General features: G+C 42.7%; 1 protein-coding gene across 4 annotated transcripts in view; it reads right to left on the bottom strand.

The window, feature by feature from the left end:
• LOC310947256 (chloride channel protein 2-like) overlaps positions 1–13,653 on the bottom strand; it is a 177,887-nt gene that overhangs the window by 82,562 nt on the left and 81,672 nt on the right. For all 4 annotated transcript variants that reach the window (XM_083914027.1, XM_083914029.1, XM_083914028.1 and 1 more), the window contains 3 exons: positions 6,219–6,350; positions 4,138–4,266; positions 1,242–1,375 (listed from right to left, as the gene is read on the bottom strand). In XM_083914027.1, the coding sequence (XP_083770153.1) occupies positions 1,242–1,375; positions 4,138–4,266; positions 6,219–6,350 (395 nt within the window). The remainder of the gene's footprint in view (positions 1–1,241; positions 1,376–4,137; positions 4,267–6,218; positions 6,351–13,653) is intronic.

The following is a 13,653-nucleotide window of genomic DNA, read 5'->3' as shown; positions in this document are numbered from 1 at the left end:
AACAGCAAAAGGTGATTTGACAATATTTTCCCAGAGTAATAAAGAATGTAGTCAGGCGATGAGTAGCTGTTTTAAAACTCACATGTTTCCTAAGTTCTTTGCCCTGTTATGTGTGTTTTGCCTTCTGTGTTTTATTCTTTTTCTAGTTTTCCCTTTTTACCTGATAATGATTTGAATTGAAGCCGCAGTCAGCTGCATTTCTACGCTAACACAGCGGAGGGATCTTTCAAACCTGTGTTTTATTACAAACTAATTTTTCATGCTGTGAATCAATTCAATTTTATTTATAGTGTCAAATCATAACAACATCTGGAACTCATACATTATATTAATGTACCCAAATCACAGGTGTTATATTAACACCCCCCCTTTCACTGGACACTTTAACTTGCACACTACCACCTGCACTGGTCATACAAACACACTCACTTATATTTCATGTATATAATTCAATGCCATATGTTAAGTTTGCTTGTGTTCATGTTTATATTTATGTAGGCACTGTCAAATCAAGTCAAATTCCTTTTAATGAAAATTGCCTGGCAATAAACCTGATTCTGATTCTGATTCTGATAACAAAAGTTATCTCAGGACACTTTACAGACTAGGTAAAGACCACGATCTATGACTTATTTATGATTTATGAGCAGTGTCAGCAAAAGACAAACGTAACTGTTAAAGTTGCTGCAAATGCAAAACATAAAGAGGCAAAGTAGAAAATTAAAAATTGATTTTTTTCACAGAGTCATGGACAGTTTATGTGTGTGTAAGTAGCAGACATACATTTAATTGCAAACATGACATATATATGCACGTTTGACATTTATTAATGGACTTACTGGTGTCACTGACTGATATGTGACTGTGTGTGTGTGTGTGTGTGTGTGTGTGTGTGTGTGTGTGTGTGTGTGTGTGTGTGTGTGTGTGTGTGTGTGACTGTGAGTGACTGTGTGTGTGTGACTGTGACTGTGTGTATGTCTGTGTGTGTGTATGTGACTGTGACTGTGAGTGTGACTGTGTACGTGTGTGACTGCCTGTGAGACTGTGTGTGTGTGTGAGACTGTGTGTGTGTGTGACTGTGTGTGTGTGTGACTGTGTGTGTGTGTGACTGTGTGTGTGTGTGTGTGTGACTGTGTATGTGTGTATGTGTGTGACTGTGTGTGTGTGTATGTGACTGTGTGTGTGTGTGACTGTGTATGTGTGTTTATGTGTGACTGTGCATGCGTGCGTGCGTGTGTTACCTCCTTGCCCAGGGGCATGCCGCTGCCCAGAGCACACGTGAGGCCGATGACTTTGGCCACGAAGGTTTTGAACGTGAGGTATTCCTTCAGCACAACTCCTCTGAGGATGGTCTTCATCTCTGGAATCCCCGAACCTGCAGGACACACACACACTTCACATTTAGCGCACAGACACGACAGCGATCGTCTCATCTAACTCTCAGGGGGAGAAAGTCAACACTTCATCTTCAAGATAAACCTCGTCTGTTTGAAAAGCTAGTGTGCCAATTTCAAAGAACTCTGCTTTTTTAATTGCACATGGAACTAAGTGGAATAATTAACATTACGCTGCGTGGATTTAAGTTCAGAAATAGGATTTTTTTGCAAAGATACACATTTTTAAGTTGAGAGAACCCCTCAGAATCATCGGTGTCCTAATTGAAAAGCTGCTAATAGACGTTTTAAGTACTTCGTCCAAGGCTTCTGTAGATGGCAACCAAAACATCATGTTTAAGTTCCACGGTTTTAAATGTGTTACATTATGTTTTTAAGATGCTTCCCTATTTCGACTGTAACTTAAAACAGTCGTCCTCATGTGTAAACAGCCAACTACTGTATTTGTGTTGGCTCTAAGCTCGTCACCCTGGAGGAGGAGGTGGAGCACAGGATGCTGGCAAAACTGCTGGTGATCATGGACAACGTCGCCCATCCCCTCCATGAAACCCAGGACGAGCTTCAGAGCAGCTTCAGCGGCAGACTCATCCAACCCCGCCGCCTTAAGGAACGGCACAGGAAACAGTTCCTACCTGCTGCCATCAGACTCTACGACGCTGCACAGCAACGCTCAGGGAATAAACTCACACTATTCGACGTGACTTATCACTGAAATGCACCTTTCTCTCTCTTGCACATGAAACTCCACATAGCACATTGTAATATAGTGTTTATCTGTGATACTGTACTTTTATTGTTGTTCATATTTTGTATTTTATATTTCATTTTTTGTACTTCTGATTGCTCTGTACCGCTGCTACGATGACCTCATTTCCCCTCGGGATAAATAAAGTTATCCATCTATCTGTATATCTATCGATCTATCTATCTATCTATCTATCTATCTATCTATCTATCTATCGATCTATCTATCTATCTATCTATCTATCTATCTATCTATCTATCTATCTGTATATCTATCTATCTATCTATCTATCTATCTATCTATCTGTATATCTATCTATCTATCTATCTATCTGTATATCTATCTATCTATCTATCTATCTATCTATCTATCTATCTATCTGTATATCTATCTATCTATCTATCTATCTATCTATCTATCTATCTATCTATCTGTATATCTATCTATCTATCTATCTATCTATCTGTATATCTATCTATCCATCTATCTATCTATCTATCTATCTATCTATCTATACATCTATCTATCTATCTATCTATCTATCTATACATCTATCTATCTGTATATCTATCTGTATATCTATCTATCTATCTATCTATCTATCTGTATATCTATCTGTATATCTATCTATCTATCTATCTATCTATCTATCTATCTGTATATCTATCTATCTATCTTTCTATCTATCTATCTATCTATCTATCTATCTATCTATCTGTATATCTATCTATCTATCTATCTGTATATCTATCTATCTATCTATCTATCTATCTATCTATCTATCTATCTGTATATCTATCTATCTATCTATCTATCTGAATATCTATCTATCTAAGATGACTGCCACGGCAAATTCTTGCTTTTTTTTCATAGTAAGGTGGGGAAAATCCCCGTCCCTCCTCCCTCCACCTTAACGGTGTGAAAACAGTGATGCAGTGAGGTGAGGAGTGAGGGGAAAAGGAGGTGTGTCTCACTGATCGCAGAATTATAGCTCAGATCCTCAGGAGCACGCCCGTCTCTCTGGCCTCTGTTACTCAGAGTGACAGCAGAGTCTTTGCTTCTCCTGCAGTAGAAATGACTTTGGGCACCTGATGGAGTACTCCGCTGAATGCAGAAGAACCTGAACCGGGATTTTACGGCATACTACAGCTTTGAATTATGCTCTCCTCCTCCTTCCTTTATCTGCCACTGAAGCAGAAGAGGAGGCTCCCCAGGGGAAGAAGCAGAGCCTAAAGAGGCGCAGAGGGGGATTTACAGTAGAGTTGCACTGCAGCAAACTCCCACTTACACGCGGTGTTTATGAGTTCATTACAACACAGGGTGGCATCCGTGCATGGAAGGATTATTATGACTATTATCATTGTTATTATTAGAGGCCCCTCACCCTGAACTACCCAAACTCAAAGTCTACTTTCAGTAATTTTTAGACTTGGGCGCACTCACACTGTCCATCCGTACCGTGCCCAAACAGGTTTTACGGGTAAAGCCTAGTGCGTTTGACCAGTGTGAGTGCAACCGAACCACTAGCTGGCTTGCCGTCCACGGGCTGTTTGGGAGAGGTGGGCTTTTGTAAAGCACGTTTGCACATGTACTAGCACGAGTGTGCGCACGACCACGAGGCCTATGGCGGCTCTGACGCCATTTTTTCATTAATTGTTTAGTCTAAAAAACATATAGATACTTAAAAATGCTCAAAAAGAGCTTGTTTTGTCTCACCAACAGTAAATAAAACAAAGAAATACCCAATTTGAAATGAAATAAAGCAACAAAAAAAAAGTCACATTTGAGAAGTTAGAACCAGCAAATGTTTGATAATCAAACAATCGCGCTGCACAATTACTCGATTGTAACCACGTACAACAACGTACTTTAATGTGATTCTGTTACACCTTTGTATGTATGTTCTATGTGCTCGGGGTGTGTGTGTGTGTGTGTGTGTGTGTGTGTGTGTGTGTGTGTGTGTGTGTGTGTGTGTGTGTGTGTGTGTGTTGGACGCACCGACAGCCTGGGGGGCCAGAATCTGAGTGAAGCCAGCCGAGAAGGTGATGAGGACCACAGGGTAGGTGACCCAGGCCAGATACTGCAGGAACACGTTACTGTCCAGACCACCGTACATCCACTTCTGTGCTGTGGACACACACACACACACACACACACACACACACACACACACACACACACACACACACACACACACACACACACACACACACACACACACACACACACACACACACACACACACACACACACACACACACACACACACACACACACACACACACACACACACACACACACACACACACACATGAAAACCACAATCCAATTTACAAAACAAAATACAAGAGTTGTTCCGCTTCCAAAATCACTATTGGAAAATGCGTATACGAGTTTATCAGAACACACACACAGTAAGAAAGAGTTTGTGCGTGTAGGGATATGTACTGCAACCTTCACAAACAGCTTTATGTATATTTGCAAGAGATACATTCACAGTTACAGTAAAGATGTTGTGAGGAGAAACTGAAACGCACACAAACTAAATGCTGAATGCACATCGAGGAGCGCTGTCACATAAAACATTTAAAGGCAGGGAAACGTGTGTTGTTGTGTGTATCATCACGACAGGATGTTAGTCGTGTTCTGTATCCAATTTAAAGAACTGTACACCATAACAGGAACCGACAAGACTGCTCCTTGAACACACAAACACCCCCCCACACACACACACACACACACTGAGAAATCCATTTGAATTAGCGTCGGTCCTTAAGGATCAGCGTTTCTAACTCGCTTTAATCTTTTTTACGACGTCTACTTTTGTCTTCCTGGAATGAAGAGTTCACTCACTCCCTCGTTCACCATCACACCATCTCCACCTTCAGTTTCCTGACTTCCACCTTCCACTTGAATGATTAAAGCCATAAGACGCCTTCAATCCATCCCTTGATCCACCTTGACTTAATCTATCAGCCCTTTGTTTCTACTATCCCTCCTTCCTTCTTCCCATTTAGGGCGGCAGTAGCTCAGTCCATAGGTGAGTCCATGTGTGGAGCGCGGACTGGTGTCTGGAGAGGTGCCAGTTCATCTCCTGGTTGAGCAAGGCACCAAACCCCAAACTGCTCAGGGCGCGGGTCACTGGCAGCACCCTCGCTCTGACATCCCTCCTTAATTGCATGTATAGGTCCTGTTTGTGCATGTGTGTGTATTTCGGGCCTGTGTGTGTGTAACATGATTAATAATAAGAGTGAAAAAATTAAATTTCCCCGTTGCGGGATAAATAAAGTCATTCTTCTTCTTAAGGCTATTGACAGTATTATAGAGTGATAGTGTGAAGTGAAGCCACATCAACACTTCCCTCTGTAAAAACCTTTGAGTTTAACATTTAAACTTAATGAAACGAGGAATTTGAACCTGACTTTATCCAATGTTCACATTTCTGTTTTGGAAATACCGTGTGTTCAAATACCACATATTACACAAGATAATGCGTAATTTGTCCCTTTAAACACACCATTTTAATACGTTTCACAGTAATATATATTAGTTAGCTATTCACTTGTAGCGTCTGCCTTTAAGAGCTGTTTTATATCTTATCTCATGTCTTCTGCGCTCATGTCCAATGCTCGTCCCTAGGGCTCGATTCAATCGTTCCCCATTTACGAGCGCCAGGTCATTGAAAAATACAAAAAATCCAATTTAATTGCAATGTTACACAAAGGTCTCAAGAGTTTATCTTCCAGAACTCACTGCAATAAAAAATGTTGAATGGTCTCACACAGGATGTTATGTCTTAATTCTGCTTTTCTGGTTTTATGTTGGAGAGGAGAGACGAACAATAACTGTCAGGCACGTTGAAATAAACCTAGTTTCTCTTCAGGCACGTAACTCAACTTTTCACCCCCTTCCTTATTCTCCAAACCGTCTCTCCCTTCCTTCCTGTCTGGGTCTATGGATCATCCATCACAAGTAACTCCTCCCCTCCTTCTTTCAATCCATTCATCCTTTACATGCCCGCAAACCATAGCTACGAAATCCAAGCCCTCCGTCCCTCCCTCCGTCCCTCCCTCCCTCACCTTGTAGACAGATGGCGATGCAGAAGTCCACCACCCAGCTGACCAGGGCCATGAGGAGTCCCAGCAGGATGAGGAAGATCCAGTCCTCCCCGACCCGCGAGATCAGGAACTTCTGACAGCGAACCGTGCAGACTGCAGGGATGGCAGGGACACAACATAACACGTTAGGAACTACAAAACACACACACACACACACACACACACACATACTAGAACTACATGACCCAGGCACTGGCGCAGAGGTTTGGACAGTTCAAACAGCATTGGCTACAGTAGCCAGTCTTGGCAACACTGCCCCCCCCCCAACAGTTGCTGTGTTTCCATCCAACAGCTTTTTAAATGCTGAGTAACAGTGAACATGTTGCAATAATCCACTCTATTTAATCAGCGGTATCTGATACAAGCACACTAGCAACAAAGAAACTGCAGGACTGAAGGAAGGAGTTTAGTCGTGTTGTAAGTTTACGAGTTGTTACTGATTTTCAGAGGAACCTCCTTTAATATAATTTAGGTGATGCAGCCCTATCAATATCACTTAATGTCTGTATTAACATCATATTCAAATGATGATTGATTCAGCGTTAAATAAAGGATTAAAGCTAGGATGGAAATCCAGCGACCTCCGATGCATATTGATATTGATATGCTTGATTGATATGATTGATATCGTCCAGCAGAAGTTATCACGTGACACTATGTTACGGACAGAAAGTGACGGACGTGTATCGTCATCTTCTGTCCTGAAAATATCACCTACAATGAAATGAAGACTAAGAGATCTACTACACTGAGTGTGTATGGAATGAACAACACGTCACAGCAGATGGAGGCACTGCAGCACACACACACACACGCGTATGCACGCTATACTCACCTGCAAGCAGCAGGAAACTCAGATTCCCGGCTAATATGCTGTATGACACTCAGTATGAGACATGCATACACAGTTACTTATGCATAAAATAATTGTTTTTATTGAATCGATGTTTTATGTTCCCTGTAAAACACATTAACAAATGATCCGTATTGCTTCCATTACATAGAGAGCTCATTTTTCCAAATCATAATTAGTGAAAGAACACGAGTTCTCGACTCAATCTGTGTCTTTTCCACAAAATGAATCCTACAGTCAGTTATCAAACCACCCTAAACTATTTTAAAACAAGTGTTTTAGGGTTATGGATTTTAATAAGACCATCATTTTTAAATGGACTCGTACTTATATAGCGCCTTTCTAGTCATCTGACTACTCAAGGCGCTTCACAGTGTTTGTCACATTCACCCATTCACACAGACATTCACACTGATGGCAGTGGACACCTACAGACCATCTAATCTAACCATTCACACCACATTTACACAGCCATGCGCAGCACAGGGAGCAATTCAGGGTTCAGTGCCTTGCCCAAGGACACTTCGACATGTGGACCGAACCACCAATCTCTTGAACAGAGGACGACCCACTCTACCACCAAGCCACAGCCGCCCACAAAAGAACACACACTCATAATGCCTATCGCTCTCTTCCGGGCCTGTCCTCATCACCATCAATTAACTCTACTCGATAAATAATGCCAGTAACTAACACTAATTAATAACTCCAGGAGAAGGAAGAGCATTCTTTATAAAGACAAGACCCCAAACCCCTTCACACGCGCACGCACACGCACACACACACACACACACACACACACGCACGCACACACACTCATAACACTGCTCGCTCTCTTCCGGGCCTGTCCTTGTTTCCCTTCTCTCCTCTGCAGGGGTGCTCCTTCTGTTAGTCTGCAGAATATACAGTAGATCCAATGTTTATGTATTTATTGTAATTTGTAGCAGCCTTATGTATTTCAAAGTACCAAAAAATCATCTATCCACCGCTCTTGAAGCGTACGGAGTATTTTCTTTAAGGAGAACAAGGTGACCGTTCGGGGGTTGTTCTTTATGCTTGTTAATCATTTTACCTTCATCTGTAGTTTTTGGGGAGACTGTTCCTTTAAAGTATGATGGCCGAAAGAGGAGGAGGGTTTGCCAACTTCTCTGGCATCCTCTATCACCGAGCAAGCGTCCCTCCATTTACCCTCTGCAGCTGCACATTTGCTCTCTTAAAAGCTGAATGCAAAATAATAATGACACAGAAACTGACCAAAAAAAGGACCAGAACTAAAAAGGCAAGAAAGTGTTTTCTTCCTCTCTGTTGTCGCCATTTTTGTCTCTCTGTGGTCGTTTTACATCTATTTTTAATCACTTTGCGTGTCTTTGTCACCGTATTTGTCTCTATGTGGTCGTTCTACATCAATTTTTAATCATGTTGCATGTCTTTGTCGCCATTTTGTCTCTCCGTGGTCATTTTAAATCTTTTTTTAATCATTTTGCGTGTCTGTGTCGCCATTTTTGTCTCTATGTGGTCGTTTTACATCTATTTTTAATCATTTTGCGTGTCTGTGTCGCCATTTTGTCTCTCCGTGGTCATTTTTCATCTATTTTTAATCATTTTGCGTGTCTTTGTCGCCATTTCTGTCTCTCTGTGGTCGTTTTACGTCTTCTTTTAATCATGTTGCGTGTCTTTGTCGCCGGTTTTGTCTCTATGTGGTCGTTTTACATCTATTTTTAATCATGTTGCGTGTCTTAGTCGCCATTTTGTCTCTCTGTGGTCATTCTACATCTATTTTTAATCATTTTGCGTGTCTTTGTCGCCGTTTTTGTCTCTCTGTGGTCATTCTACATCTATTTTTAATCATTTTGCGTGTCTTTGTCGCCATTTTGTCTCTCTGTGGTGATTTTACATCTAATTTTAATCATTTTGCGTGTCTTTGTCGCCATTTCTGTCTCTATGTGGTCGCTTTACATCTATTTTTAATCATGTTGCGTGGCTTTGTCGCCGTTTTTGTCTCTATGTGGTCGCTTTACATCTATTTTTAATCATTTTGCGTGTCAGTGTCACCATTTTTGTCTCTCTGTGGTCATTTTGTGTCTATTTCTAGTCATTTTGAATCTTCTTTAGGTCGTTTTGCATCCCTTTAATATTTATTTTGTCTCTTTGTGGACATTTTTGGTAGGTTTGTGTATACTTGTGGTCATTTAGCAGCTCTTTGTGATCATTTTGTGGGGTTTTTGCAGCAACGTTTCATAAGTCAGGGCCCCTGACTTTATGGGCCCCTGGGCCTGCGCCCGGTAGCCCCGTTCAGTAACCAATCCATGGCTGCCCAATACTCCAATCTGCATCACATTACACAAGTCCAGTGACTACCAGCGGATCACTGGCTGAAGTACTTTCAGCTATCACATTAATACAATCATTTAGTGGCAAATTAACTATTTTCACAACAGACTTTTAGGTATTAAAGAAGTGTTTTGAAGCGTTAGCACAGAGCGCCAAAGCCAAGGACTCACAGATATATACTTGGTGGGTAAGCGGCCAAAATGTAAAAGAAAAAAAAAAGATCTCTACAACATAAAAGAGGAGGCGAGACTGACACCTCAGTTTGAGTGACAGACGAGAGAACGGACGGAGAGAGAGAGAGAGAGAGAGAGAGGGCAGGAGGTCTGGGATAAATACTGCAGAGATGGAGAGAGAGAAAATGCAGATACACACATTTCCCAATCAACACCTTCAGGAGCTGTCTAACACACACTTGCTGGCAAAAGCTGTGACAAACACATCCACAAACACACACACACACACACACACACACATACACATACACACATCCATTGATTCTACACAGACAGTTATGTGACAATTCTGACAAACAGGCTCCGTACATGTGTATATTTAGCTTGTGTTTATGTAAACGTGTGTGTGTGTGTGTGTGTGTGTGTGTGTGTGTGTGTGTGTGTGTGTGTCTATTCACGCTTGTGCGTCATCTCACCCACGGGCCGTCTGTGTTCTTGGACCCCTTCTGTCATCCACTAGTCAATGTACAAGTGTTAGTGTGCAAGTTTGTGTCTGAGAGCATGCCTGTGTGCAGACATGATTTCTTTTGTACTTCTAAACATGGTGTGTGTGTGTGTGTGTGTGTGTGTGTGTGTGTGTGTGTGTGTGTGTGTGTGTGTGTGTGTGTGTGTGTGTGTGTGTGGGTGTGTGTGTGTGTGTGTGTGTGTCCATGTGTGTCTGTGTGTAATCTTGTTTTTTTGAAGATGTAATTTAGTTAGCTCAGTGCGGTTATTGCTTAATAGCTTTTCCACATACACACACACACACACACACACACACACACACACACACACACACACACACACACACACACACACACACACACACACGCACGCACGCACGCACGCACGCACGCACGCACGCACGCACGCACGCACGCACGCACGCACGCACGCACGCACGCACGCACGCACGCACGCACACACACACACACACACACACACACACACACACACACACACACACACACACACACACACACACACACACACACACACACACACACACACACACACACACACACACACACACACACACACACACACACACACACACACACACACACACACACTAAAACTTACTGCAGGAACGTATAAACCACACACACACACACACGGGGGCCCTGCAGACTGGTTGCTGACTTTATTCTTCATGGCATGCAATAAGCAGCATGCTAGTTCCCAATCACTCTCATTGCCTTCTGACTCACCCTCTGCACCACTCTTCCCTTTCGTCCCTCCCCTCCCTGATCCAATCACCCCTCTCTCCCTCTCTCCCTCTCTCCCTCTCTCCTTCTTCTCCTGCTTTCTGCTAATCACATTCAACCTCTGACTTTACCTCTCATCTTTTCCCTCTTCCCTCCCCAGGTCTCATCTGCTGCCCTACACTCCTCCTTTCCACACTCGTTCCCGTCTTTGCATCCACCGCTCTCTCTCTCTCTAGCCATTCTCTTTCATGCATGCTCCCTCTCTCCTCTTGAAGAGACATAATGCCCACATATACCTGCTGAGACTAATTTAGGTTGCCTTGGATACGCAGCACATCTAGTTCCTTGGCTAGCTCCTTTAACTGCGGGTGAGTGTACTTGTGTTTATTTCGGGTCTGAAGACTATTTTGGGACTAAAACGACTGATAGCAGAAATCAGAAACCTTAAAAAAAAGTTGAAATTGATTCAATCGGAGCTGCTAAACACTGGATATCAAACACATCCCACAATGCAACTGGAAAGACGTTCATTAGCTTGTCTCTGTCTGGTAAACCCTCAAGTCTTTTAGGGCGCACTCCCACTGTCCTTCTGCACCGGGCCAAAACAGGTTTTTCGGCTAAAGCCTAGTGCGTTTGACCAGTGTGACTGCATAACTGCGGCCAGCTGGCCGTCCACGGCCCGCCTGAGAGAGGTGGGCTTTTGTAGAGCGCGTTTGCACGTGTACGAGCACGAGGCCTACGGCGGTTCTGACGTCATTTATGTGCGCTTGTTCGGACATAGAAAAAAGGAGGGACCATGCGCGGACATTTCAAACAATGGCGGTGAAAGGTTCACGTTGGTGTGATGCGGAGGTGGAGTGTTTACTGCAGATTTGGTCGATGAAAAGATTCAAAAACAGTCGACAAGACGCACAAAAACTCAGAGGTCTATGGAAAGATCTGGAAACAAAGTGACGCATCGCGATGACGTCATCAATGTGTGTGACGTGTTACGGCGTGATGACGTATAGGCAGCAAGAAGCATTCGCCGAGGACCAGGTAGTGTGAGTACAAACGGGCCTGGAGGGGGGACAAGGACCCTAAAGCCCGGGGCGCGGTGCAGAAGGACAGTGTGAGTGCGCTCTTAAACTCCATGCCTGTTTGTACCACAGATTTTTTTCTCCAAGCCCAAGCGGAGATGTTATTTTTTTCTAGCTCAATCAACCGTGGTCAGACGATTTAATGAGTGTCATCAGAAGGCCGTTTATCTTCTTTAGTTTGACCGCAGTGCTTTAAGATGACGGAGTATACATAGCTACAACAGTGAGGAGTATTAAAAGAAAATTTCAGCTTAAGGAGGAAGTTCTGGGGGTGATGGGATGGGTCAAATGCGGGACTTTCATCTGGCAGAGCTGCGTTCACGGTCATGTGAAATTGAAAGTCAACGGTAACTTTAATATAAACCACAATCTTTCCCTACACCTCAGCAGGTAACGTTTGTTTTGGGTCATCTCATTTATATAACTTCAGGAGCAGGGGGCACTAAAGTCACCAATACGTAATTTTTCATACATTCTTCTAAAAGAAGAGTATCAGAAAATTAATACATTAGTAAAACTGTGGGATTATGCTGGAAATAAGCACAGGAGGTAGGCACAATGATATCACACACACAAAGACACACACACACACACACACACACACACAGAAACACACAGACACACACACACACACACACACACACACACAGGGAAAATCACTAACCGCGCAGATTCTCTGTAACTGCTCCCACCTTAAGCCCAATTATTCAAATCAGCCCCTCATTCGTTATGCAAGGTGACAGCTATATGTGGGTGTAAAGGGTAAAGGAGCCTACCATTAAAGCATGCATTCTGCACAGTCATGCCAATGAGGCCAATCCCCATTTTGGTGTGTATGTGCTCCCACATTTATTATGTAGCTTCACGCGTGCAGGAGGGGGATTCAATTAGAAACGCCTGGCTGGGTTTTAAATCACCATCTTAATTAGATTAGAATTAATATAGATAGGCAAATCTGACCATTCAGCTCTTCTGCTTTTGGAAACTTTGAAAGATAGAGGGAGGGGCGACACACTATGTAAAGTTAGGAACTTTATGCACAGTACAGAACACAGGAAGGGTTTTTTAAAAGGTAGGAGGACACATTGAAAGCAAAAGGACAGTGTAAATGTGCAAAAGAGGCCACTTTAATGTGCAGTTAACTAGCTATAATCTAGCTGTTAATATCGGCACTGGACACTTTGTTTAGAGCTTCAGATCGTTCTTCTCACTGAAGAAAGAAGTGATCGTAAAAGAGTTCACAGGTTCGACTGTTGTTGTTTGTTCTGTTCGACGGAGTGTTTGGACTTCAAGACAGATGTCCGTCCTCCACAGAGCTGGGTCTGTCTGACGTTCCTGTCTGTTATAGTGAAGGTTTTCGTCTCCACCGTACTCTACGGGGGAATTGTTGGGTCTGTGTAAATCATAAATAAGTCATAGAGTGTGGTCTTTACCTACTCTGTAAAGTGTCCTGAGATAACTTTGGTTATGATTTGGCACTATAAATAAAATAAAATTGAATTGAATTGACTGAATTAGTATTTTGAAAGGGTGTTGGGTCAGACTTAAAGGCTGAACCCAAAAATGAATAGGGTAAAAATAAAGCAGATATCTAAAAGCAGAAGATAATTAAACCTTAAAACCACAGAGATTCAGTTAACATCTACTGAAGAAATCCTGAGAGCTGAACACAGACACTTTTAAAGAACGTCTTTCTCTCTGCTGCACAAACTC

Source organism: Echiichthys vipera, assembly GCF_963691815.1.
Source record: "Echiichthys vipera genome assembly, chromosome: 5".
In the NCBI taxonomy this organism is placed as follows: domain Eukaryota; kingdom Metazoa; phylum Chordata; class Actinopteri; order Perciformes; family Trachinidae; genus Echiichthys; species Echiichthys vipera.
The sequence above is the reverse complement of the archived record's forward strand: the minus strand, read 5'-3'. Positions and strand labels throughout refer to the sequence as shown.